Source organism: Zalophus californianus, chromosome 8, assembly GCF_009762305.2.
Source record: "Zalophus californianus isolate mZalCal1 chromosome 8, mZalCal1.pri.v2, whole genome shotgun sequence".
NCBI lineage: Eukaryota > Metazoa > Chordata > Mammalia > Carnivora > Otariidae > Zalophus > Zalophus californianus.
The window spans coordinates 30362264-30389693 of NC_045602.1; the positions used below are offsets into that span (position 1 = coordinate 30362264).

At 45.5% G+C, this 27430-nt stretch overlaps 1 protein-coding gene across 3 annotated transcripts in view; it reads left to right on the plus strand.

Moving 5' to 3' along the window:
- The window catches only part of VIT (vitrin), a 101422-nt gene that overhangs the window by 32945 nt on the left and 41047 nt on the right, over positions 1–27430 (plus strand). For 2 of the 3 annotated variants that reach the window (XM_027620445.2, XM_027620446.2), the window contains exons 4-6: positions 10792–10948; positions 16292–16425; positions 21091–21168. In XM_027620445.2, coding sequence (XP_027476246.2) covers positions 10792–10948; positions 16292–16425; positions 21091–21168 — 369 coding nt within the window. The remainder of the gene's footprint in view (positions 1–10791; positions 10949–16291; positions 16426–21090; positions 21169–27430) is intronic. The other variant, XM_027620447.2, reaches the window with a different exon arrangement.

Consider the following 27430-nt stretch of genomic DNA (forward strand, 5'->3'; position numbering starts at 1 on the left):
CTGCTAAAGGGTTTTAAACAGAGAAGGGAAATCATAAAAGTCAGGCTTTAAACAAATCACTCTGGCCTCGGTGTGAGAACAGCCTGGGCCAGTGCCCCTCAGTTCCTAGAGGCAGCACCTGCGACCTTCTGCCCAACCCCCCCCCACCACCCCTCACCCCACAGCCGGACTGCGGGAATCAGACCGCTGGGGCCGGGGTCCAGCCCTCTGTGTTTAGCAAGCCCTTCAGGATCTCCAGTGCCTGCTGACATCCAAGAACCCGTGGAGCAGAGAGCTATCCCAGATCAGGGTTGCTTCCAGATCCGAATGTAAAATCATGGGTACCCTTCAGTGCCCTCTGACCTCTCCTCTAGCCAGCCCTACACTGGCACCAGTGTTCCTGCAAGACGGATGGTCCTCACCACCCAGAGGACTGGAGGTGAAGTAACAAGAAGAAAGTGATCCAAGAGTTCTGGTCGGTGGACACTGACCCTACTACGCATGCAGCACGGCTCTTGAGTCCTGAGGATCTAGTGCCCAAGACCCAGTGCACGAGTTGGCAGAGCCAGATTGGAAATGCAGGTCTGTGTGAGGTTCCACCCCGGAGGCTGTTCCCAGTCCCTCCTGCTAAGCCAGCCAGGGCGGAGGAATAGAATCCCTGCTGCCTGGAGGCAGAGGGGGTTTGGGATGATCACAGGCTGACCGAATAGGAAATAGAGTAGAAGAGCTGTGCAGGTAACAGGAAAGGAGGAACCAGCATGGGTATCTTCCTTTGGTCTGGCCAGAAGCCATACGCCATATGAGTGCGTCTATTCGGTGTACAAGTAGGGTCATTTTGCTTTAGGCAACTGTCACATTCTCTCCCCCATACTTCTTTTTTTATTTCTGTTCTTCTTATCTCCTTTTCCTTTTTCCAATTCTTTGGTCTGCCCGTGGCCCTCCCAGGGGCCCTCATGGACATCACTCAGCTCCACTGGGGCTCCTTGAACGAGAAGGTAGTACATGTAGAAAATAATCTGAAATGGGGGGTTTACAAAAGGAAAAACAAAGATTTAAAAAGAAAGAGAGAGACAGAGAGAGAGAAAGAGAGAAGAAAGAAAGAGAGAGAAGAAAGAAAGAAAGAGAGAAAGAAAGAAACAAAGAAAGAAGAAAGAAAGAAAGAAGATAAGAGAGAAGAAAGAAAGAAAAAGAAAGAAAAAGAAAGAAAGAAAGAAAGAAAGAAAGAAAAGAAAGAAAGAAGAAGAAAGAGAAGAAAGAAAGAAGAAAGAAAAAGAGAAAGAAAGAAAGACAAGTTCTTACAAATCTCTTCCTCCTACTTACACATGACCATTCATTTCAAGCTGATATTTTGCTTTCCCATACACAGCTGTATTGGGCACAATGTTATTCCACCATACTTGGCTTATCACCACTTCATTTTCTAAATCAAATCAAGTCGGACTCCAAACTGCCAGTTTCCAGGGGCTGAGAAATTAAAATTCCATCATTACAGGGGCTTCCTCCTTCCCCGAGCCAGCCCCTGGAAACCTTGTGCAGTCAACAACATCCAGGGAGGTCCCCTGCACTGCTCAGTGTCCAAGCCATGTTACCTGTAGAAGTTGGGCACTCCATTGTTTTCTGAATTGGTGGCATCTTAGGAAAGATGGGGAAGTCCCATGCCTAAGGGGCACCACCCCAGGTATTGCTCCAAGATGATGCTCCTTCAAGGCAGCTGTTAGGGAACAGGATCATTTCCCTTACTGGGACCGTCCTGCCCACTCCCACCTTCCCAGTCTCGGATCATTTCCTCTCCATCACTCTTTGGGCCAACCAAGCCCAGTGCCCTCAGACAAGGGGGATTTGGAGGACTAATTCGCAGTGCCTGAGGGAGAGTTTTCTTTGGGCAACTCTGCCCTCTCTCTTACAACCTTGAGTTCCAGAGGTGTTTAAAGACAAATGGCTGACTACCTTCTTAGAATAGTATGAGGGAGTGGTGCCTGGGTGGCTCAGTCACTTAAGTGACTGTCTTTGGCTCAGGTCATGATCCCAGGGTCCTGGGATTGAGCCCCTTATCGGGCGTCTGCTCAGAGGGAAGCCTGCTTCTCCCTCTCCCACTCCCCCTGCTTGTGTTCCCTCTCTCTGTCAAATAATAAATAAAATCTTAAAAAAAAAAAAAGAATAGTATGAGGGAAGAAATACAATGAAAAGAAACGTAAGTTAATGTCTCAATAAATTAGCCTGCTATATGGTCCATGGTAAAGTTCACCATACTATATGAAATGAGAGTTTCACCAAGTTTATGTTTAGAGGTGATTTTCCGAGGTTCTCATTTCCCTGTTATGTTTCGGAGCCATGGAGCTGGCCTTCCTTAGAGGCATGTCAGTGGTAGATTTAGTCAGCACAAACCTGTTCAAGCATTTTATAACAAATGACCAAAATGTGGCTACATTTTTCTGGATTGTGGAAAGCCTCAAATAATGATTGAAGGATTTAGGTGTGTTCATAACACTTTTCCGAAGGCAGTCATGATACCTTATGAATTTTAAGGATTAACTTCATTTATGTGTAGATTATGTGTTCAAAAAGGGCCTACTCTTCAACTCATGAATATTTCAGCCCACACTGTAATAAACACATCATATGTTTCCCCTTAAATTATGTCTGCCAACAACTCTCGAACAATCCCTGCCCGTCAGTGCCTGTAGAGAAAGAAAAAAGCTTTTAAGTTATCAAATTTCCTCGGTAGCTTTTCTACATGGAAGGAAGCCCCAGAATAGCCTCAGAAGCAATGGCTTCAGCGAATTGTGGGTTCAGATGAGGTGGCATAACACCAGTGAGAGCCATGATGATCAGCTCCTTAGAACATGTTACCAGCTCTCCAGCCTGCAGTCTCTCTGACTTCACTGAGCACCCAATCTTGTGTCAGATAAAATAAAGTTATGCCGAGGTCAGACTTTCTGGACCCAATTCCCATTGCCAAACATACACTAAACTAGTTTAGGTGGCTCCTGTGTGTGCTGCACTTCCTCTGTTTTGTACTTATCACCGTTCTTTTTTAAAATATTTTATTTATTCATTTGCCAGAGAGAGAGCATGCACACAAACAGGGGGAGTGGCAGGCAGAGGGAGAAACAGACTCTCCGCTGAGCAAGGAGCCCAATGCCAAGCACACGAAGACCTAATTAGTGTTCATTGAGTGTATGTTGAATGGATGGACAAATGAACAGCAAAAACAACAAAAATCCACTATAAAATAAAGCAAAATGTGGTGATTATTACATAAGAATAACAAGGGATATATGAGTAGGGTTCATACTGATTTCACAAAGAAGCATTTGAGGTAGGACATGAGCTATAAGTAGAATTTTACAGACAGAGATAGATGGAGGGCTTTCCAGGTAGACGAAGCCCAGACATCCTGGGGAAAAAGTGGAAGGTGTGGTCAGGCTATAGTGAGTGAGGTGGTTGGTTTAAGCATGGGGGAAGTCCTGGGAGATGCAGCTGGGACGTGCATTTGGACTAGGCAAGGCCATTCAGAGAAGTTTGTTCTTGGCCATTCATTAGACGGTGGGACCCTCAGAGTCTTCAGAGCCATCTACATGATGAAGACAACAATCAGCAAGATAAACAGCAGGATGTTCTCCACAGGCAGTGAAGCTACATTCTGAAATATTTCACTACGTTTGAGTCTGTTGAAATAGTCTTAGCTTGCGGTGAAATGTAACCTTTAATTCACATAGTTCTCTCCAATAAGTTAACCTTAATACTTTGTAAAGCATGGAAGATCTTTGCAATCAACCTTGAAAGGTTGATTTCCCAGCTGCCTTGGGCATGAAGAGGTAATTGTTCTGGGGCTTGGTTATTTAGTGCATTGGACACTGATGAAGAGAGATACAGCTCGAGGTGGTTGTCAGATTTGGGTATAACACGCACACAGCTTCTTGAGTAGGTTCGCATGTTGTTAGCTGCAGCAACTTGTAAGTAATCCCCAGTGTGTGCTAGCTTCTTAGACACCTGGTGCCAACACCCGTGCATCCTCTGCACAGATAGGTGTGTGTGCCCTTTCTCAGACCACGAAAATGGAAGAGGATTAACTTTCTAGCCCTCCTTCTAGGGGTGAGAAGAGAGGTGCAGTTTTTTAATTGGTAAACTCTACCATGGCAATTCTCAGGAATAACAGGAAAACAATGGGATAAATGCACAGATGCATACACACACACATACACACACGTGTGTGTGTGCACACACATACACATAACCTCTATGCAAGAAATATTCACCTGTTGATGGTTGTCAGTGATCTTTGTGTTCAGAAAAGTCCTGTAGGATTAGAGTAGGGAAGAGCAATTTAACTCTTTCTCTTCAGTTATGGAAAGAGCAACCAGGTGGAGGTGGCAAAGTCTTGGCTTTAGAGCCAGAGGGCCTGAGTTCAGGCCCTCCCTCTGCCACTTATTTGATACCTGAGCTTGAGCAAGTCAACTCACTTCTCTGAAATATAGAAACAATATACTTCTCAAGGTTTTGTAAAGATCAAGTGAAAAAATGTGTATTAGAGTCCTTAGTGAACTAGAAATAGGTTATTTTTAGAGACACAAACTTTTGCAGCTGCCCAAAACTGTGTTGCCACAGATAGATGAACCTCCGCTATCCAATCACTCCTTCATCGCTGTCCTTCCGTGGCATATGGATAAAGGTATTGTCTCAAGCCTGGTTAGAAGGACCAAACTTCACAGACTTTTTGATGTGCTTAAAGCTTGAGCTTGGAGTTACCTGTTGAGGCACGTGCTCTTTACTGGGTCTGTCTTTATAAACATTTTCCATCATATGTCTTATGTTTCCCTCAACTATTGCTTGATATGGTCTTCTTGAGAAATCTTTCATGACCAGAGGAAAATACTTCTTTGACCGCCCCCCCCCCCCACGGCTTCACAACTTGGCAAAAAGCTTGGCTCACGTGAGAGCGTGGGACAGTGCTGGAATCAGACATCAGAGTTCAAATCCAACGCCACCATGAACTAATGCTATAATTTCATCATCCCAGTGTTAGCTTGGCCACCATGGGTCCTCAAATGCCAGATTAAGCCTGTGTAAATACCAATTCTATAGTCTTTTTAGAAGTCTGGAGCATGCGCCATGATTTCTGGAGAATCTGCAGTGTACTTCCTCATGATTTCTCTACCTAGTCACTCCTGTGTTCCCATGGCCTTCCTGTTTTGCCCTGCCCTGTGACTCAGCTACTTTACTAACTCCTACAAGAAACTTCCCTGCATCTGAAGTTTTATCTATTTTGGAGTCTTTACTACAAATTTTCAAGGACCAACAGATGAGGTCACCTCGTGGATCGTAAAATTTTCTTCCACCAGCTCCTCATTCTACCCTCACACTCTCTCCCTTACCATCTCATGCCCCACCCACTCTCTCCTGAATAACAAACCGATTTTATGGGTAGATGTTTCTCCTTGCCTCTCTGAAGAGTTCAGCCCACATACAGGCCCTTGGAAGCTCAGCCTCTATCCCAAGTAGGCTTATTAAGAAATTTCTTGTGAAAAAAACTAACATGTAGTCCTGAAAAGAGTGTGAGCAAGAACACTTGTTGACATCTTGGTTATAGCGGGATTATTAATTCATCTAATTCTCTCATTATTTGACCCCTGCTTACCTCCCAGACTGCATCATAGACCCCTCTCTCCCTCATCCACTGTTCTCTACACACACTGGCCTCCTTTATGTTCTTCAAACCACCGAGCCCATTCCCACATCAGGGTTTTTGCCCTGGTTCCTCTTTCTGTCTGGAGGGTCCTTCTTCTAGACCTTTGCTGGTTGGCACCTTCTCATCACCAAGTACCAGTGGTAGGAGATTAAGTAGACAGGAGTACAGAGACCAATCTTTTAGGGCCTTGTAGAACATCTCGAGGAACTTGGGCATTATCCTGAGGGCAATAGGAAGCTAGTGAGGGTTTTAAGCAGGAGATTGATGAAATGTGATTACTTTTTTTTTTTTTTAAATATCACACTGGCTGCGCAATGGAGAAAGGACTGGGGCAAAGGGAAAGGCAACATGGAAGGAAGAAGACAAGATACGAGGCTATTATGTTAATAGTCCAGACAGGAAATATTGGTGACTTGGACCAACATGGAGGTAGAGAGGAATAGCAGCTTCAGAAATGAAACTAATAAGATTTGCTAATGGACTGGTTTCATTCATTCACTCATTCAGGATTCTTTTTTTTTTAAATATTTTATTTATTTATTTGATAGAGAAAGAGATAGAGAGAGGGCATGTGCAAGTGGTGGGGAGGGACAGATGGGGAGGGAGAGAATCTCAAGCAGACTCCCTGCCGAGCATGAAGCCTGTCATGGGGCTGGATCTCATGAACCTGAGATCATGACCTGAGCCAAAACCAAGAGTCGGATGCTTAACAGCCTGGGCTACCCAGACGCCCCTCAGCAGACATTCTTGATCAGCAGTAAACAAAACAGAAATCCCTGCCTTTGTGGGTATATATTCTAGTAGGTGAATGAAGTTACAAGTGAAACTGGGACCTTGAAAAGTAGTAGTATTTAAACAGATAAAAGGAAAAAGGGTTCCAGGTGTGAGAAATGATCCAAGCCAAGTTTGCAAGATAATAGGCATTTGAAAAGTACCAGCAACTGTAAGTGGCAAGCCCAAAAGTTCTGTGGAAGGGACTGTGGAAAGGCCTTACGGATTTTAGAATTTTTTCAGAGGCAGCAAAAAGGTATTGATGTGTTTTTACCCAGAGATTCGAGGTAGTTTGAGGACTGTTTAAGAAAAATGGGAAAGAATGCTTTGCAAAAGAAGTCACTATAAAGGAAAGATTACCATGATTTGGTCACTGGGTGTCAGGGTCAAGGAGATGGAAATATTCATCTTCAAATTTTACTTAATGGTCATTTTTGTTTCATTAAATTAACATTTTTGTATGATTCTCCTAAAGTAGGATTTTGCTCTAGTTCAATATCACAGCCTAACAGAATCAACTTTCATATGAAAACTACTTTTGCATAAGTGCTTTTATGTTACAATTCTTCTAAACAGCCAGGAGGTGAGCTTATAATGGCTTTCTCTGAATGGATTAGGAAATCTGTTTTCCAAAAGCAACACAGCTTGCCTGGGATCAGCGAAAAGATGAATGGAAAACAAGAAGTAGAGTCTTCCCTTTGATTTGGCCTGCTGTGTCATTGGCTTATTGTATGTGACATCTCCTGGTCTGATAACCCATCACCTGATCCGTTATTAGATCAGGCAGGGCAGAAGGGCAGAAGGACGCACAGTGCTGCCTCTAAGATTCCAGTGTTGCGTGAAATAGTGGCTCAGACACTACCGGTTTTGCCCACAGACCCTCTGAGATCCATACAGCAATCACAGGACCTCAGGGAGTGCAGCTAAAGGTCATCTTTCAGTTCTAACTATCCGGGTTGCAGGTGGTTCTCTTTTGCCTGTGGCTGGTGCCAAGGGCCTCTGGGAAGAAATCCTTGGCGGATTCTGTGATGCTCTGATGTTGAGCTGTGTCATGAAAGTGATAGCGACCATGAGAAGGCAAGGCATCCTGTGAGGGAGAAGAAGAACACATGGCCGAGGAACAGGTCTCTGTGCAAAGGTTCTACCCAAGCAGCTCTGGGCAACCCCAGGATCTCTGGGCTCCCTCACCACCACGGTGACGACTCAGGAAGGAATGGGAGAGGCTCTTGCCTTGCTTTCTGAAAACATTCCTGGCAGGAAACCTTTTGATGACTTCTAACTAAGTTGTCTCCTGAGGTTAACAGTGGGGTACTCTTGAGCTGCCTTAATTTTGACTTGTCCTCTTAAAGAAGTCTTATTTCTGCACATCTGAGAAAACATCCAGAGAAAGGTGAAGGGAGACACGAAAATGAATCTAAACAACAAAAGAGAAAGAAAAAGGAAAACCTAAGCTGTAGGATCGAATAGTTCAAAAGTGTTCAGAGGAAATGCAAAGAGAAATCACTTCATTTGGGCCGTAAGTGGATGGAGGAAAGATTCTCAGAGGTTACAAGAAAACAGACGACTTCACAAACAACCGGGGGAATACTGGAAAGAACTAAACCGTGGTTTCCATACTCAAAGAAGAGTGGCCAAGAAGATGCAAATGGCTGCCACTTCCAGAGGCCGGATTCAGACATTACACTTTCCAGTGATTTTGGCAATTACTTTTAATTAGCTCACTCTCTCCAGCTTAATTTTCTGTACAAATTTAACAAATATTTGACCTTTAGCCACACTTTGCCATTGCACCCTGTTTTTCCAAAGCACATGAGCGTATGTGCTTGATTTAATTTTTTCCCTGCTATGCGTCAAGTCACTGATTTTACTGATCGAACTGGGTGCAGTTAAAGCAGATCTCATTTAAGGTACTTCTAGGCCTTTGTAAAAACTGAGACCAAACAAACAAACAAACACCCCTTAAGGGAAAGGGGAACTTGATTAGCAGGAAGCAAAATATTCCCATGTGACCTTTTCCCCCTTGTCTTTTTAAACCAACTATTTCATGGAAAACCCCTTCCTGTACTGTGAATACCCTGAAGTCTTTCTGTAGCTTTGATCACTGTGTAACACTCATGAAATAAGCTTCTAGATTTCTCCCCTTTTAACTTCTCCACTCCAGAAAATTTGGGTTGGCCTGCCAGGAGAGCCGAAACCTCTGGGAGCCAAAGTCACATCCACATTAAATCCCAGTTCACAGAGCCGGTCAGCTCCTAGTTCAAATACCTGAGAACCAAGAAGGCAGGCTTCCATTTTGTGTCCATGTGAAGGAGCAGATGCATTTGGGAGTGGGGGAGTGGGGAATGGGGTGCAGAAGGGAGGGGAGCTGAGCATGTCCAATTACATCCAGGGATCAATTAACTAATTTCAGGAGAGACGACACTGGTGCCTTTAGGCCCCAAATTGCCTTTAAAAAAAAAAATAAATAAATATTCTACGGCTCAAAATAGTAAATGCAGCCTTGACTATCAGGATTGAAAAGAATGAAAGATAAAAGGAACACAGCTTTGGAGAGGAGGCCACCTGTGGTAGGGAGGAGAAAACCCGCAGGCTGCTCAGAGCACAGGGCTTGGCTTCTTAACCGAGACCACAAATTGTTTTAGCCTGCGATCAGACCTGCCCCCCACCGCCACCCCGCCCCCAGGAGAAGGGCTTGCACGCTGGCCCAGCCCTGCATGGCCAAGATCGACTGGGAGGGGTGTTTAGGAGAAGAGCAGGAGTTCTAACTTCACTTCTCTCCGTAGTCTGAGTGAAACGCAACTCTGCTCTGTCCAGGTACATAAGGGTTAAAAAAAAAAAAAAGTGTGCATCTTGGATACAGCTGGAAGCCATTAACAACTCTGAGACCATCTCGGTAACCCAGTCAGAGGGTGGGTGGCCTGGCAGAGATCCTGGATCCCTGTGTGTAATCACGGACTCTTAGCACTGGGCGGGGCTTTATTTCTCCCTCCCACCCAATGCAGAAATCCCCTTTTCCACTGTTCAGTCCCTGCTCGCAAGCTTCCCGAGCATGCACTGCTTCAGGAGGCAGCCCCTTCCTTCAGGGGCAACCTCAGGCACTAGAAAGTTCTTCTTTGCAGAATTTGCTCTGTAGAAAATCTCCCCTTTCACTCTCGCTTGGCCGTCTGGTGTCATGGCACACAGCAGTCCTACTTGGGAAGACAAGGACCCCTTTTCTCGTCCAGATTCTCACCTCCTCGTGGCTGAACGGCCCCGTCTGACAGCCCACCCTCACGTCTGATGGTTTCTGGACTCTTCCTGAGCCTGCTTACTCTCTGAACTGTGCTCATGTTTCCGAGTCCCTTGTGAAGAATGGGGCCCAGAACAGAAGACATTCCTAGCTACAAGGGCACCAGGATAGGATCGTCTAGGAGACCTTTTCCTTCAGGAGTTTTGAGGGCCATTTTTTCAAGAAAGACGCAGCAAGTCCCCCTTTTAGGTACTGCCACTAGAGAGTCTATGCCACCTCATTCCGGGGCAAGCTTTCAGCTCTAGAAGACTTGCCTGATGGACAGTGCTAGTCTGGCAATGGCTGCAACAAAGCCAAAAAGGAGAGAGGAAGAATGAATTCCCTCTGGATGCTCCATGGGGGAGTTCCTCGCTTTCCACCAAGTGTTGGGGAGATGAGTAAAGATGGGTCTCATCTTGCTCTGGATCTAGGACCCGTTCTCTAGGACCACAACCAAAGATCTCTTTCATGATCTGTCTCCCCATCCAACAACCTTCCATTGTGCCCCACCTCCTGAACAGAAGACAAGCACTACCTCCTCCCTCACCTGGCCCAGCCCTCCCGTTCTCCATCCTCCTGGCCAGCTCCAGCACAGGGCCTCTGAGGCAGCAGGCCAACCTGGTCCTGGCGTCCTGGCCCCCGGGCCCAGCCTCCCTCATTTACCCTTCCTGAAATGCCTTCCCTTTGTCCTGTAAGGTTGTCTGAGAGGTCCCTCTTTTCCTGGGCTAGCTCCTGAGCATCTGAAAAATCAGTGTTCTCCAGCCATGGGCTCAAGGTGACATTTCTGACCCTTGGAGGTGGGTCTTTTCCCAGAGTTCTCCTCTTCAATTGTCTGGAGAAGCACAAGATTCCACCTCTGTTTCTGCTCTCAGCAGGTTAAATGCAATTGATGGTCATTGTTGTTCTTTGGGTCTGAGGAGTGTCCTAATTATATCTTTGTTTTCATTATATGGAGAGGACCCAGGGCCAGCCCAGGCTCTGGCTTTTGGAGATTAAGTAAATGAACAGTTATGACCTAACAGAGTCACCCCATATATAAGCTGATACCACTAAGTGTAATTTTGACCTCATTTTGCTTTCCCAGCTGTGCCCCAGATCAACTGCGATGTCAAAGCTGGAAAGATAATCAATCCTGAGTTTGTTGTAAAATGTCCGGCAGGATGCCAAGACCCGAAATACCACGTTTATGGCACGGATATCTATGCATCCTACTCGAGCGTGTGTGGCGCCGCGATTCACAGGTGGGTAGCTCCAAGCTCCTTAACAAGGAGCAGTCAGGCTGTGGGGAGGGAGCTCCCCGTGCAGGTTGCCTGACTGAGCAAGCAACACTGTACACATGTAACTGTGGCAACCCTACCCCATGGGATTATACAGAAGCCATGCGTGGTCCCAGATCTCCTTTCACAGCGCTCCCTGGAAAGGACCAACTTCTCCCTGACCCTAAGGGGATGGGGAGGAGAATTCCACTCTCTCATGTTCATGACAAGGAAACCATAGTTCTCGGTGACATAAAGCATGTTTTTTCTACCGGTAGGTGCTGAATGAGGAAATCATAGGGATGTGATTAAGGAAGGCCTGGAAATTCGGAGAAGAAATGCCACGGCAGTGGTGATGGCCTGGAGACAAGTAGAACAGGAAAAGTGAGGAAGAGGGTGACAGGTGGTTCTGCTCAGGCAGCTGTTGGTTTGGGCTCCAGGAACGAGGGCAGGAAGTAGGACATGCTTTGAACTAAGTCACTGCCTAAATGAAGAGCGGCAGAAGTGACCTTCACAGAACCCTTTTGCTTAGGCTGGGAGTCCAAACTCGGGAGATGCATGTTTACTTCCTGTCTTTGATAATAAGGCTAAGAGTGTCCACGTCGAGCATCTCACTTATGTCACCTTATTTAATCCTCACGGTTCCCTATGCGGTAGCTACTACTGTTCCCCACATCTTAAGGATGGAGAGAGACTGACTAGCTTTTCTAAGGCCGCACTATTAACAAGTATCCAAGTGGGGACTCGAACCTAAGTCCAGTGCCCACGCTCCTAACCACCACTTTGAGATGGTTTGGGACATGACTCCTGAATCAATGCTCAGCCACCAGACACTGGGCAAAGTTTCTGAAGTATTCGGGCTTCAGGATCTTTTTCCTTCTCTTCACTTGCACACCAGTCAGGTGATGGAGCCATTGTGTCCCTGCCAGAGAGAGGGGGAAAGATGTAAAACTTACTCCCTCTACAGGTGTCTCGTCAGTAGCCTCTCAGAAATTTGGGGAAGCAGCAAGAACAAAGTCTACGTGTAAACTGAGATTTAAGAATTACCAGCAGGGTCTGTTGGCCGTCCTCCTCACCGCCGCTGCGGAGGGCTGATGAGCTTGACTGATTTTCCAACGGGAGCAGGACTCTGAAGGTTCTATTATGGAGAAGTAGGGAAACATTCAAGAAAAACTACACCAAACCCTGTTTCTTAACCCCAGACTGTAGAAAAAATATTTTGCTTTCACTCTGAAAGAAATTTCATGCAAAAAGGAAAGAGGTACACAAATCTACCCATACATGCATACGCATGTGCACGAATACACACATGCTCCCACACGTTTGCACACATGTGCATGCTCACATGCATCCTTACACATGCGTGTGCATGCCCGAACAGCGTCCACACCTTGAGCACTCTCCAGTCCGTGTCTGTGTGGACACTGATGTCTGTTGCAGGGGCCAAGCCTGTCTTAAGGTCGCCTATATTTTTCCAGCTGGAATCCAAAATGGTTGGCACTTGCTTCCTCTGGCCCTCGCTGGCTCTGTCTTGCCTTTCCGTGTTTCCCAGGCAGGTCAGAGTCGCGTGAGTTAATCCAGCCTCACAAAGATGTCGTCATAATCACAGTAATCCCTTGCACTGTGATTCTCTCCTTCTAGCATCATTTCAACCCCACGAGGCTGCTGTTAACATTCCCGTTTGTTAGAAGAGGAGCTGAGAAATAAGGAAGTTAATTCAATGGCTAGTTAGTTGCACATTCAGGATTAGAGCTCATGTCCCGGGACTTCCAGTCCAGAGCCCAAGAGACACATTTACCTAAGAACGGGGGAGCCCCAGTACTGCTTAATAGACAAAGGGAAGTGGATGCAGACTTTGGACCGGTAAAAGTCGGAATGGCTTTACGATGGATGGACACACCACCGGGGACAAAATAAGAACGGTATTGACAAGGACCAGGACTCGGCAATCCCAGCGTTTGGATTGGGGTGTAGGAACTCGTGGAGAGACTATAGAGGAGGGTAGAGGGGTGAAAAAGAACTTGAATGTTTCAAAAAACAAGATTTGCTACTTGAGCAACCAAGTGCCCGTTTGAAACTTCCTGGACCAGCGTCTGATCTAGTGGGAAACTCTATTCGGAAAGAAGTATCACTGTCCATGAGGAGGATGAATAGGGGTCTTAAGGGAGAACAGATAGGAATTTTGGATACTCTCAGTTTTTTGTTTTTTTTTTCACACACAGAACAAGTCTGTTTTCAGAAGGCAGGATTCAAGACAGAGAACTTGAGTAGAAAGTACACACGGGGCCTCCAATATTGGCCTGTCAGAGCCCCCCATGTTCAGAACTGGAAGGCTGGGGAGAGCACACTTTGGTTTAGACATTCAGATTTAGCTTTAGGATTTAATATTCATACAATATATCATAATCAGATGTCTTATTATGAGTGATTCCCTCAATTCTTTCAAACCAAAAGGATGATGAACATATTTGAGGCATCATATTTTGGCTCAGTCTTGTCCTGAATCAACCTCTGTATTTAGAGTGGGACCAAGTACTGGGGAGAAGGAAGATTTCTCCCCAGTGGGGCGATGAGGGGGCCATCCTCATGCAGAGCACTCTTCATGCTGATTTCTGACCAGATGCCTACCCTGAGAATGGCAATTGTTCAAATCCCAGCCCTTTTCTCCGAACATGCAGCTGACCCTCAGCTGAGCCCAGGTCCCTGGCACTGGGGTCGGGGAGGACAGGAACCTGAAGGCTATGTCCAGCATCATGCAGGGCATCTGAGGATGCAAAGAAGTGAAACCGGTTTTTGCTCTTTCAGAGAATATATACGAGGTGCCTATCCCTGAGTGAGGATAGAAATGAGGTCACATTTACATAAATTCTCCAAAGTATCATGGCTCCTATCTGCTTCCTAAGTGAAACCACAGCCTCTTGCAGGCTCTCTGCCTCCTCCAGTGTCTCCTCCAGTGGTCGAGTCTCTGGTGCTTTCCACCTCCATGGACTGCCGTTGGCATCTGGAGTTTATAGACCACTGACCTCCCCAGCATCTACCCTTCTCTAGAATATCTGAGAAGATCCACATCCTCCAGTTAAGTCCACCCTCAAGATGAGGCATCCCTCTTGCCTGCAACAGAGAAATCTCATGAGCACACCATAGTTCCGTCCTGCACCTTCCCTGAAGGCTGGGTTTTCAGTCTCACATCACCCTCAGATGGGGCGTCAGCAGCCCTGTCCAGCTTGAGAAGCCCCTGGGCCCTTCCCATTTCCTCAAACAGCCTGAGGGAAGCTCACCACAGGACCCCCTCCCCCCTCACTGCGAATGGCACCTGCCGTGCTTCGGACTTCACTTCAACAGGACCAAGTGCCCCCACACACATTTCCTCAATACAATGGACTATGAAACTGAGGGCAGAATAATTTCCTGGGAGGGAAAGAAAAAAGCTGTTATTTCTATCTTCCCCATTAATTATAAGTAAAGGGAGCAGGGGATAATTTTTTTTTTCAAATAAATAGAATGTTCAGCCTACACAAGGGCTGTGCTCGTCAATGCTGAATGGCCAGCTCCCCCAAAGCAGGGGTAGTGCTGAGTTACCAATTTCAGGGGTTTAAATCCTCCCACCATGGCTGATTTCAAGCTACCGTGTGAAATGAACCAACTCTCACAATCCTGGAAAGTTAACGGTTGGCTTTCATAAGCCCATGTGGGCGGCATCCACACACCACCGACAGGCCTTCCAACGCACACAGAAGGATAAAATATTGTCTTTTCTCTAAGAAAATGTCTAATCCAGTTGGGAGACAAAAATCAACTCAAGAAATGTTTAGGAAAAAGCACAAGACCGAATAAAAATCAGAGTCTGGGTTGTGAGACAAGAGTCTGAGGCATCGTTAGGAAGGGATGGAGCCAAGTCTTTTCAGAATTTCTCTGGAGAAGAAACTGTTGGGCCTCATCAGGCAGAAGTGGGAGCTGGTTTTCCAGAAGGAAAGAGCAGCATGAACAAGACACGTGAGTGGAAACCATGTGCTCTGTGGGGGGTGCTGAGACCAGCCTGGCTGCACCTGGGAGACCTGAGCTAACGGATTCTGAGCTCCTGAGAGAAAAGAGAGGGCAGGGTCACAAAGATTTGGAAAGATGACCCTCAAAAAATAAACAAAAATAAAAAAATAAATAAAAATCTCTCCAGGTCAGAATAAAAAGAAAAAAAAGATTTGGAAAGATGAGGAGTTGGCATCAGGAGGTACCTGTGCTTTTGGACTCTGAGGGGCAACTGTGACCAACTGGGACAAACCCAGGATTCCAGGTCAGCTAGACCTGGGTTCAAATCCCTCCCTTGCAATTTAACCAGTTACAAAATCTGGCCTGAGTCACTCCACTGGTCCAAGCCCAATTCTGGGAAATGGGAACAATAGCACCGCCTTCCCTCTGCAACCCACAGGTTTGCCAGGAGGAGCCGATGAGAAAAAAAAAAATTACACAGGGATGATTTTAAAGCAATTACGTGCTCTATATGTCAAGTACTATTATCACTTTCCTTCCTTCTGGGTCATTGAGCAGTTGAGTGTTGAAAGTTCTTGACTCATGAAGGTGGAAGGGCAGGAAACGGCAACTCTCATTCCTGGGGGGGAGGGAGGGTGTTGATGAAAACAAATCCAAGTGCATTTTTAGCTGCCTGCGTGCCACAAATCAGAGATCCCCACAGGAGCCATTTTAGGCTCTGGCGCAAAGAAAGGACAATGGGAAGGGACACCGAGGAACCAGAATGGAGGCCTTGCTTCACATGCAAGCAAAGAGGTAGATAGGTCAGTCTCTGTCCCATCAGGATCTAAAATCTTCAAAATCGTAGAAATTAAAGAAACGATTTCTAGGAGCTAATCTTTTTAATGAGTTCAGTTTAGCCATGCACCTCCCTTCCCTGGCCCAAAATAAAAGGAATAATGTGCTTTGTAAAATGTCATGGCCACCCTTCAAAATAGCGGGAGTCATTCTGCCATGTCATGACACCAAATTAAAAACGGTCAGGAAAGACATTTTACTTAAAAGAACAAACTAGTGGGAATGAGGAAACCAAGGAAAAGAAATCTGAGGCATGGTGGCAAAGAGAAATTGCTGCCTAACGAAACAACCAGGTCCTGATAATAAGAAAGAGGACATCTGACCTGGAGGTCAGGTGCTGGGCCATGCGATGGAGGCACCCTTCTTGGGGGGTGGGCTGCAAGTCAGGGTAAACCTTGTCTGAATCTCCCTACTTTCATATCTTTCAGTAAAGACAGAGGCCGGTTTGATGGTCGGTTGATTGCGTCAAACGGTATTTTTCTGTTCACATTTTGTTTCTCTTCATAGTGGCGTGCTTGATAATTCAGGAGGGAAAATACTTGTTCGGAAAGTCGCTGGACAATCTGGCTACAAAGGGAGTTACTCCAATGGTGTCCAGTCGTTGTCACTGCCACGCTGGAGAGAGTCCTTCATTGTCTCAGGTAGGCCCACGCTCTGGAGACGCCCCGCCATGCCCGGGAGCTTGGCCTAAGTGACCTCACGGGATGAAATGTGCTCTTTTCAATGTTCTGTTGGCTTTAGTGTGTGGCCCAACTCATTTCATCAAAATCTGAAGCATCAGCTCTTCCGATAATTAGGATCATGAAACAATAAATTATAATGATGGTGATAAATCACTACAAAGTCTGGAAATATTAAAAGGCTCCAATTGCTCATTTTATAAAACACTGCAGCTACCTGTAAATCCAGTCAAACTTTTAATGAAGTGAATTACATTTAATAGCTTGGGTTTTTTTTTAACTACTTCTTTAGTGAGGCCAAATATGTCTCATATCTGGATCCTCATTTCTTGATATTTCTGGTAAATGGAGAGGGATATATGCTCTTAGAGAACCGAGCTACTATTCTGAGATTTCTTTTTGTTTAATTAATTGTTTAACTAGTCAGTTCTTGCTCTCTAGCTCCTTAGGATTTTTGCAGATAATCATTTTCACTCTTTACTTTTCTCTTCCAATGAGGTGATGTCAGTGAACTAATGACTAGTGTGATTTCACAGTGAAAAGGTAGCCAAGTGTCTCTCTATTATCATGACCTGCCCTTGCCTATTTTTGTGAAATTCCCCCAACCTAACCTTTTATTCTGAATTTTAATTGAAAGAAAAATTAAAAGAATACTACAATGAATACCCATATTCCCTTCACCTAGCAACATTTGCTTTATCTATCTACCTATCATTTATTTTATTTTGTTCTAATCCCTGTGAAAATAACCTGCAAGGCATCATGACATTTCATCCCTCAATACTTCGGCACACAACTGGTAAAAACAAGAACATTTTCCTAAATAACCACATTACCAATACCACCCCTAAAAAATGAACATTGATACAAGAATGTTATCTAGCAAATAGTTCTTATTCAATTGTATCCAGTTATCCTAAAATAGTCTTCATAGCAAGTTCTTCTTCTCCTTAGTTCTCCTCCTCTCTCCTTCCCTCCCCTTCCTCCCCCCTCCCTTCCTCTCTCTCTCTCTCTCTCTCTCTCTCTCTCTCTCTCTTTCTGATCCACAATCTAATAAAAATCACCCATTGCATTTGGTTGGCATGTCTGTTTACTCTCTTTAAATCTAGAACAAGCTACCACCACACCACCTTTTTTGGCCATGAATGGCAAAGACATTTTTGAAGTCCCAGCCAGTTGTCTAGTGCTGTGTCTCACGATGGGGACCACAAACATGTCCAGCTATTTCCTCATGACTGGATTCAGGTTAACTATTTCGCCAAGGGTGCTACCTACGTAGTATCCTAGCTTATCCATTCTGCTGCATCACAGTGGCCCTCTCAGGAGGCACAATAATGTCAGTTTGTCCAGTCATTGGTGATGCTACAGTTGACTGGTTGGATACATTACAGTCTCTCTCCATGGTAAAGATACCTTGTAATTAATAAGTAATCTGTAGGGTGATACTTCCAAACAGCATGAATAACTCATTCCCCAGCAAATTCACCTAATGATTTTAACATCTATTGGTGATCCTTGCAATAGCAAGAATTGCACTAGAAATTAAAAAATTATGATTGTTCTAATCCCATCATTCCTTCCACATTTATTAGCAAGTATTCTTATATAAAGAAGAGGGGTATTTCCCCCTCTCTACACCTATTTTTTCAAGTACCATTATGGACTCATGGATTGTTTTTGAAAATATGTTATAATCCATTATTATCATTATTCTTTTTGGCACTCAGATTTTCCAAGTTTGGCCAGTGGGAGCCCTTCAGGCTCTTTTTTTTTGACATGTCCTGATTGGTGTTTGAGCACAACACAGTGTTCTGTCACCATCTTATACTCGCCTTACTCTGGGCTTTGAATCTCCCATTTTCTTCAAAAAGGCTTCACATGATTTTAAGTAGATTCTAATAAAGCTTCCCAGCACCCCAACAAGATTAGGAGCCGAGCCACTCTCCTGAGGAACCACCTATGGAAGGACCAACTGAAGCAAGGAGGGGAGAAATATTTTGTAACATAGTAACTCTTCCAGTCCAGGTAGTTTTCTTGTACCTTTATGTGTCCCAAGCCCCAACTCCTACTATACTCCATTGACCAGAGTTTTAACAGAACTAAAAAGAGACCTTTTAGGATTCTTCACAACTTGAGCAGTCCCTGTTTCCTCTTGCCTGCAGAATTCTGCACACCCAGGGCTCAAATTAAATGGGTTTCTACGTCAGATAGTAGAAGGTCATCAAACACGGTACTGAGAGAATGCAGAATAGGGGCCATATGAAAATGCTAATATCTAGAATCCAAATGTGTCAAATATAGAGAGAAATATAATCTCTACATAGGTGTTTACCAAGTCGCTCCTGGCTAAGTAAGAATGTTTCAATCTTAAGTACATAGCCTGCAATTCAAGAATCCCAACGGAGGTTTAAAAAGAAAAATTAACTCCAAGAGAGTAGAGATATTTGGGGTTTTGTAAATGAAAATCAGTCTGCTGAGATTATTCCCTATAAATCTCAACTTCCGTGTCCCCTCATTTCACGTAGTGACATCTAACCAAAACACTTCTTGCCAATTATAACAAACGTGTGTGCTTCTGCAATGGCTAGGAGCCTCTTCCAAATGGGTGAACAGGGAGAGCTCATTGCAGCATAAGGGCATTGACTGGCCAGTAGCCAAGGCTTGCTCCCCACTATCTGGGGACTCAAGTTTAGCTGGATTGGGTCCGAATCCTCCTCTGAGGGCTCAGGTGCCTCCGTAACCTCTCTCTAGGTTTTTATTTCTAATTTTCACAGATCACTGTGCTTTTAGTTAATTCACTTTGGCGGGCAGGGATGGGAGCAGGACCCGGAGTGTGCATTTTTGGTCAGCACAATCTTTTGACAGTCCAGGGATAGGCAAGGTCAGAGAGGGACCTCCTAATACAGCCCATTTGTTCTTTGATCCACATTTCAGAAAACTGAGCTCATGTTCCTTTTCCTTCTGAATAGAAGCAGAAAGAACCAGAGGATTTCAGATGCGAGAATAGTAAGCAGAGGGAGAGGATGTCTCTGCGGTGCACTCTGTTGATAAAATGAGGCCTGCAGCCGTGGGGCCCTCCTTGGGTCCGAAATAACCTCAATCACTGTTATTTGGAGGAGGCCCAGACAAGGGCGGGGGACCTGGAAAGGCCAAGCTCTGTTCCCGGGGTGAGGGGGGGGGACTTGAATGAGATGAAATAACTCCATAAGCCCAAACATTTTGCCTCATCACCACTTTGAGTGATATTTATAGGTAATGTCAGCATAGAATCTTCGCATCTCTCTGGTAACATATAGTTCCAAAAGAGTTTAACTCTTTTTTTTTTCATTAGATCCCTACAACTTAATGTAGTAAATTGGCCCATATCGTTGTCCATATTTCCCGAATGAGAAAAATGAGAGTCTCAGTGATTGAGGCAGCTAATTAATGGCAAATTGGAACAGAAACCTAGAGGTTCTTATTCCCAGTGCCAGGTCCTTTCTGCCCCTGTCATTCCGTCTGCCTCCTGACTCTGCAATCCCTTGTATCAATGGGGTTTTTGGCAAAATCCTGCTCTAGATTCTGTCCCACCCGTCAGGCTCTCCATACGACACTCCTCACTATCTCCTCACCAAGCCTATCCTGTAAAACTACTTCCTTAAATTGTGTGTTAAAATTCTTTCATTATCAGATGTAAATATTGGGGAACAGGTGAGACCCCTCTGAGTTGTAACAGAGACCTAAGCATTAAGGTATTCCTTCTCTGAATAAATACTTATTGAGCATCTCCTACATTGCAGACACTGCTCTAGGTGCCGATTCGACAGTTACCAAGTGAGACGGATCCCCTACCTTCGGGGGTGAGGGGAGGCTTCTGTATCCCAAGTGACACTTTCCATCTCATTGTGGAGCAAAACTCCCATGGAGGCATGTCAGGCATCATTTCCTGGTGGAGGGAGGCTTTGTAGACTGCAGGCTTCTAGGGCAATTTTCAGTCCTATCGGGCTTGGTACCTCCTTACCCAGCCCCGATCACCTGATCGTCTTTCTTTTTTATGCCTCCTTTGTTTCCCTGATACATATTAACATTCCTTCTCGTCACCTGGCCTCTAAACTCTCTTTCCCTAGGTGGGCAACAAATGCTTATTTTGAAAACTACTTTTAGGTTTCTCTAGTGCCATGGAATTCAAATGGATCCCACAGGGTCCGTGAAAGGGAAAGAGAGCTATTCTGCACAGCTAGCCTGTGACCAGAGCTCTGGGGCATCCAGAAGGAGAGCTTGGGGAGTGTTTTTACATCCATCTACTGACCTAATTAAACATTCAACACCACATGTATGAAAACCTTAGCTTACATGTCACATCTTCATGAGCAGAATAAGGGTTACTAATGGGAACTCTGAGTCATGGAGATTTTATTGCTTCCTTCCTAATATTAATAAAACAGGCTCTACAGGAAAACAAAACATCTCTTGACTTTCTTATTATAATCAACAATTCACCTGGGGGGGGGGGGGAGACTGACGGATTTATTGAACACCAGAGAGATAAATAGGAAGGAGAGAATCAACTTACCAGAACAGAACCATCTAAAACTTCTAGCTCTAGAAATAAATCATTTTTTTTCCATTTTTTTTCTTTTTTTGCAGAAGGTAAACCCCAAAAGGGTGTAACCTACCCATCGGCTCTTACATATTCATCAACGAAAAGTCCCCCTGCCAAAACAGGCAAGTGTTCACGTGTGATTTCATCTACCCAAGTTTGTAAACACGTGTTTTAGGAGGTAGTATAGAAATTAATATCTTAACTGGTCAAGCTCCACTGACTCCGGCAATATTATAACAGATGCCAAGAACACGGGCACAGAAATCAAGGGGATCAGATGGGTAGGTTGAAGGATAATGCTTTAGTTTTTGGGTTTTGTTTTTGCAATTCCAAGATTATATCTATGTTTGTGTCATTTGCATTCAGAATGATGGTTGCCTTTGATTGTACTGTATTGTTGCTTTAGAAGATGACAGGTCCAGGGGCACCTGGATGGCTCAGTCGGTTAAGCATCTGCCTTCGGCTCAGGTCATGATCCCAGGGTCCTGGGATCGAGCCCCGTGTCGGGCTCCTTGCTCAGTGGGGAGCCTGCTTCTCCCCCTCTCTCTCTGCCTGCCGCTCTGCCTACTTGTGCTCTCTCTATCTCTCTGTCAAATAAATAAAATCTTTAAAAAGAAGAAGAAGAAGAAGAAGAAGAAGATGACAGGACATTCTGTCTAGAAACGTTCCCTGGCCGTTGAGAGGGGAAACGCTGTCTCTGCTCAGGTAGGAAATGAAGGGAAGCAACGGGGATAATGTGGTGTATGTGTTCACAGAAAGCAACTCATGGAAATACACCAAGCCAAAGATACACTGTTTATGAAGTTGTGTGGACCCAGCTTCCTGTGAACCACAAATGGAGTACAGGTGGACCGCAAACGAGGAAAATACCTTTTCCTAGGTTTCTGTGTTAAAGCGGGAGCTGGACTATGCATTATTGTGTCTTTGGGGGCACTTTGATTTCCCACACAAAGAGAAGGGATAAACATCCCTTTCCAACATACACATAAAAGGGATACTTGGGGTCTCGCCCAGCTTCTAGAGGAACCGCTCCTTAAAATTATAGTCTCATTAAAGAGTAAGCTTTCACCAGTTCAAATAAAAAAAATCCCAGTGAGAACTGTAAAAAGTGCCCCCCTTTGTGGCTACCCAAATGATAAAATTCCTACAGAAAGTGGGGGAAGCAGATGAGATGAAGACATGAGGGCCAGCAGTTGGTTCCTCCAGTCTTGGCATGCCCCTATAAAGTGCTTCTTAATCCCTCCAAGACTGTGAGTTAACAGGTAAATCAGGTTAGGATGACCCCCTCAAAGCATAATAACCTTCTTCCACGGGAAAATATCTCACTCAAAAAAATAGAAAGCACCTTCAAAAAATAAAAATCAAAAGCATCTTGATTTGCCTGGTGCAGCTCCTGCTGAGGATGGACATTCCTAAGATTTAAATGCTGTTTCCCCAGGCAGTTAGCAACCATCATGCAGGCAGCTGTTACTTGGCTAGAGTCTCAGGCTACTCTGAGCTAAATACAAACAGGTAAGTGTTGGTTTGTAGAAGCTCATCAAACCCGAGAAGGCACATTGCTGGCGTTACAGTAAAAGAAAAAGGAAAGTAAATCTTTATTAGAGGCTGCTGAGCAAGAGTGGCAGGAGAACCCCCTCCTGGTTCCCTTTGGTCATCGGCCCAGCCCCTCCCCCTGGAGGCAAATCAAGCTGAAGTTTATGATGATATGTTTGATTTCCTAAGAACCTCCTGCCCTCGCTGTCTATCCCCACTAAGGCCACCCCTTGCCCTTGTCTTGAGAGTAAGACAGTTTCCACCAGAACTCTACAGTGGTCTTGGGCCACCCTCTGATGGGAACCACGTTCTGGAATCTTGAGGCTATTTATGACTTGCCTTCCACTTTGTTCCCCTTTTGAGGAAAAACATACAGAATTTGGAATATAACAAATGTGGGTCCAAATCCTGGCTCTGCTACCGATTGTTTGTGAGACCTTATGTACATTCCTTGACCTCTTGGAATACATATTCCTTACCCTAAAAATGGGAATTCTTGAATTGGCTTCCAGGATTGTGATTAATATCAAATGTGAATGCTTATGTAAAAGAGGCCATCACAGTTGTCTGGCACATAGTAGATGCTCAATGAATATTAGATTTCCTGCCCCCGTGTGTAATCCTGAGGCCTGTAGTGAGTTAGTGGCAGGAAGAGCCAAGTCCTCCCCAACACTCCGACCTCCAAGCACCGCTGTTAAACTGGCTTCAGTGTCTTTTTCATGGTGCCTCACATTTGACACCTACTGAAAGCACTGTTTTCACTGGGGCAAAGAGACGTGTGACATAACATGATGACAGACGTCAGCTACTGCCATTGCTCGAATACCTACCACGTGGCAAGCAGACATGATCTCTAATTATGACAACAGCCCTGCCAGATAGGTCCAACCATCCCCATTTTTCAGGAAAGGAAGCCAGGCACAAAGAACTTTAGTGGCCAAGCTGGTGAGAGCTGAAGTCAGAAGTCCAGTCTAACATTGCCTGGCAGTTCTCAAATCAGATTTCCAAGGCCCATCCCAGATCCAGTGAATCAGAATCTATGTGGTTAGGGCCCTGGGGTCTGCATTTTAACACTATGATCTAATGATGAATCAAGTGTAGGGAGGAGCTCTGAGGACCTCCTACTGCTGCTGAGAAGGTAGTTGTCTACAACTGTTCATGACCTCGGGGCGCCTGGGGGGCTCAGTTGGTTAAGTGTCTGCCTTCAGCTCAGGTCATGATGCCGGGGTCCTGGGATTGAGCCCCACATTGGGCTCCCTGCTCGGTGGGGAGCCTGCTTCTCCCTCTGCCTCTCCCTCTGCTCATGCTCTCTCTCACTTTCTCTCAAATAAATAAAATCTTAAAAAAAAAAAAAACCAAAAACTGTTCATGACCTCGTCCAAAGAGTAATATGTTAACAGCCTAAAGGAAGTTTTTTATAAAAGTTTTCCCATGAAAATCTTTTGAAAAGATTTCCATGAAACTTCCATGTATCTGAGATTATATGGAGAAACTATTTTACTGGTTTCATTTTTTTTTAAGATTTTATTTATTTATTTGACAGAGAGAGACACAGCAAGAGAGGGAGCACAAGCAGGGGGAGTAGGAGAGGGAGAAGCGGGCTTCCCGCCGAGCAGGGAGCCTGATGCGGGGCTCGATCCCAGGACCCTGGGATCATGACCTGAGCCGAAGGCAGACGCCCAACAACTGAGCCACCCAGGTGCCCCAACTGGTTTCATTTTAATTTGCTCAAAAGGAACCAGGTACTATGAAGAATTCATTTTGGGTCACATCTAGCATTATGTTCAGTAAGGAATTGTGAGCAGTTGGGGTAGAGCTTTTTCTCTCTTCATTTTAAAGACGGTTCTATTCCATGCAGGAGAGCAAGCAGAAACAACAGCCCGTGGGAGACCATGGAAAACCAGAGATGGACCTGTTGGTTGAATTGATGACATGCTTGAAAGTATCTGTGTTTTAAGCAAGTAACACAAATGGCTGTCATCAGGATATTTAATCTGTTCTCCAGCAATCAGTATTAGTGAAGGAAGACTGGGGTATTTAGAAATATCAGAATTATCCAATGGTGTGATAAAAAAATAATTCATAGTTCCAATATCTAATAAGTGTAAGGTGGCAAAAATGTTCATTATTGCTAGTTTTATTTTTTAATTATGGTTTAATTAATAATTTGTAAGTAAAATGTACTATAGGGTTTTATATATTTCTTTCCAAATTAATAATTTTATCCTATTTCATAAAATATACGAGTCATTCTATTAAATGGCTTTTCCCTTTATGAAGTAGGTCCAACCTGGGCCTGCATTCCCCTGCCAAGGCACTAATGGTTCATGGCATTTACCGGAGGGTGAGACAGAAGACTATTTTGGAGAAATTAGAAATTTCCCTAGGACTTGTTATGAACACTCAATTCCTTTGAAGTCACGGAAATGTCGTAAATCACACAGGTTCGGTTTTGCCCAAGGATGGCGTTAAGACTGGCTGAACCCCCAAGGCCACTCACTGCCAGGTCTTTAGCAATTTGTCTGACACGGTCTATGGGCAGATTTAAAGGTGACCCACTGTTAGCAACAACAGGGTGAATGAGAGATCTGTCTCCTGCCCTGATGGCCCTATGCCCACGAGAGCAGACTGAAGGGCCAAACTCCCATCCGTGCCCGGGGCACCATCAGCCAGCCTGCTCTCCTGAGTCACTGCTGTGATCCCTGCAGAAGGTGGCAGCGGTAGGGTGACAAACCTCCAGATGCCAGTGCTGGGTAGTGGGTCTACATGCCCCGCCCCACATCTGTCTGCATGGCTGGTCCACAGGCACAGGGCCGACACCATTTTCCCAGCATGCTGTGTGGTGTCAAAGGGGAAGTTGTGTGGTGTCAAAGGGGAAGTTGGGTGGTTCAAAGGGGAAGTTGGGTGGTTCAAAGGGGAAGTTGTGTGGTGTCAAAGGGGAAGTTGGGTGGTTCAAAGGGGAAGTTGGGTGGTTCAAAGGGGAAGTTGTATGGTTCAAAGGGGAAGTTGGGTGGTGTCAAAGGGGCAGTTGTGTGGTTCAAAGGGGAAGTTGTGTGGTGTCAAAGGGGAAGTTGTGTAGTTCAAAGGGGAAGTTGTGTGGTTCAAAGGGGAAGTTGGGTGGTGTCAAAGGGGAAGTTGGGTGGTTCAAAGGGGAAGTTGGGTGGTTCAAAGGGGAAGTTGGGTGGTTCAAAGGGGAAGTTGGGTGGTGTCAAAGGGGAAGTTGGGTGGTTCAAAGGGGAAGTTGTGTGGTGTCAAAGGGGAAGTTGTGTGGTTCAAAGGGGAAGTTGGGTGGTTCAAAGGGGAAGTTGTGTGGTGTCAAAGGGGAAGTTGGGTGGTTCAAAGGGGAAGTTGGGTGGTTCAAAGGGGAAGTTGGGTGGTTCAAAGGGGAAGTTGGGTGGTGTCAAAGGGGCAGTTGTGTGGTTCAAAGGGGAAGTTGTGTGGTGTCAAAGGGGAAGTTGTGTGGTTCAAAGGGGAAGTTGGGTGGTTCAAAGGGGAAGTTGTGTGGTTCAAAGGGGAAGTTGTGTGGTTCAACGGGGAAGTTGGGTGGTGTCAAAGGGGAAGTTGGGTGGTTCAAAGGGGAAGTTGGGTGGTTCAAAGGGGAAGTTGGGTGGTGTCAAAGGGGAAGTTGGGTGGTTCAAAGGGGAAGTTGTGTGGTGTCAAAGGGGAAGTTGTGTGGTGTCAAAGGGGAAGTTGTGTGGTTCAAAGGGGAAGTTGTGTGGTTCAAAGGGGAAGTTGTGTGGTTCAAAGGGGAAGTTGTGTGGTTCAACGGGGAAGTTGGGTGGTGTCAAAGGGGAAGTTGGGTGGTTCAAAGGGGAAGTTGGGTGGTTCAAAGGGGAAGTTGGGTGGTGTCAAAGGGGAAGTTGGGTGGTTCAAAGGGGAAGTTGGGTGGTGTCAAAGGGGAAGTTGGGTGGTTCAAAGGGGAAGTTGGGTGGTGTCAAAGGGGAAGTTGGGTGGTGTCAAAGGGGAAGTTGGGTGGTTCAAAGGGGAAGTTGGGTGGTTCAAAGGGGAAGTTGGGTGGTTCACAGAAGCGTGCAGTGCCTTCTCATCTCACATGCGGTCCTCTTGGCTGCTTTTTTGTGCACCAGAGATGCATCAGCCCTAAGCAGAGTCAAAAGCTAGAGCTAGGATGCGGTGGATAAGCTGAAAAATATCCCCCCACCAAAGATACCCCTGTCTTAGTCTCTGGAATCTGTGGATTCTTCGGTATCTGGCAAAACACCAACAGGGAGAGGGAGGGGGGCTTTGCGGATGGGATTAAGTTAAGGCTTTTTAGATGGGGAGGTTATCCTGAATCATCTGGGGGGGCCGTGGGGGGGCAGAGGGAGATCTGATACACACGGAGGAGAAGGTCATATGAAGATGGAGCAGAGGGATACCCGAGGATGTCGGCCGTGAAGCCTGGAGGGGGGTGGCCGCATGCCAAGGAATGCCAGCAGGTGCCAGACAATGGAAGAGGCAGCTTCTGTACCTGGCGTACCTGCCATGGGGCTCAGGAGACCCATGTAACTGTGGCTGTTGTTCCCTCCCAGGACTGGGGCACTGTTCAGTTTGGGGGGCCATTTTGTGTCTCCTTCTGGCACAGACCCATGGTTGTCAATTCAATAGCCAATGCCCACTGGGTAGCCATTTGTCCCCTTGCCCTGAACCTTCAGAGAAATTGTCAGGGCACTCAGAATACTAATAAATCGAGACTTGTTTAAAATCGTGGAAACAATCTAAATAATTACACATGAATGAAGAGCCCAATTTAGAAGTAGAATCTAGATGGTCCTGACCATCTAATTATTTCTGTCACCCCATTTTACAGATGAGAAAACTGGGACCCAGAGGAGTTAGTTGACTAGCCATGAA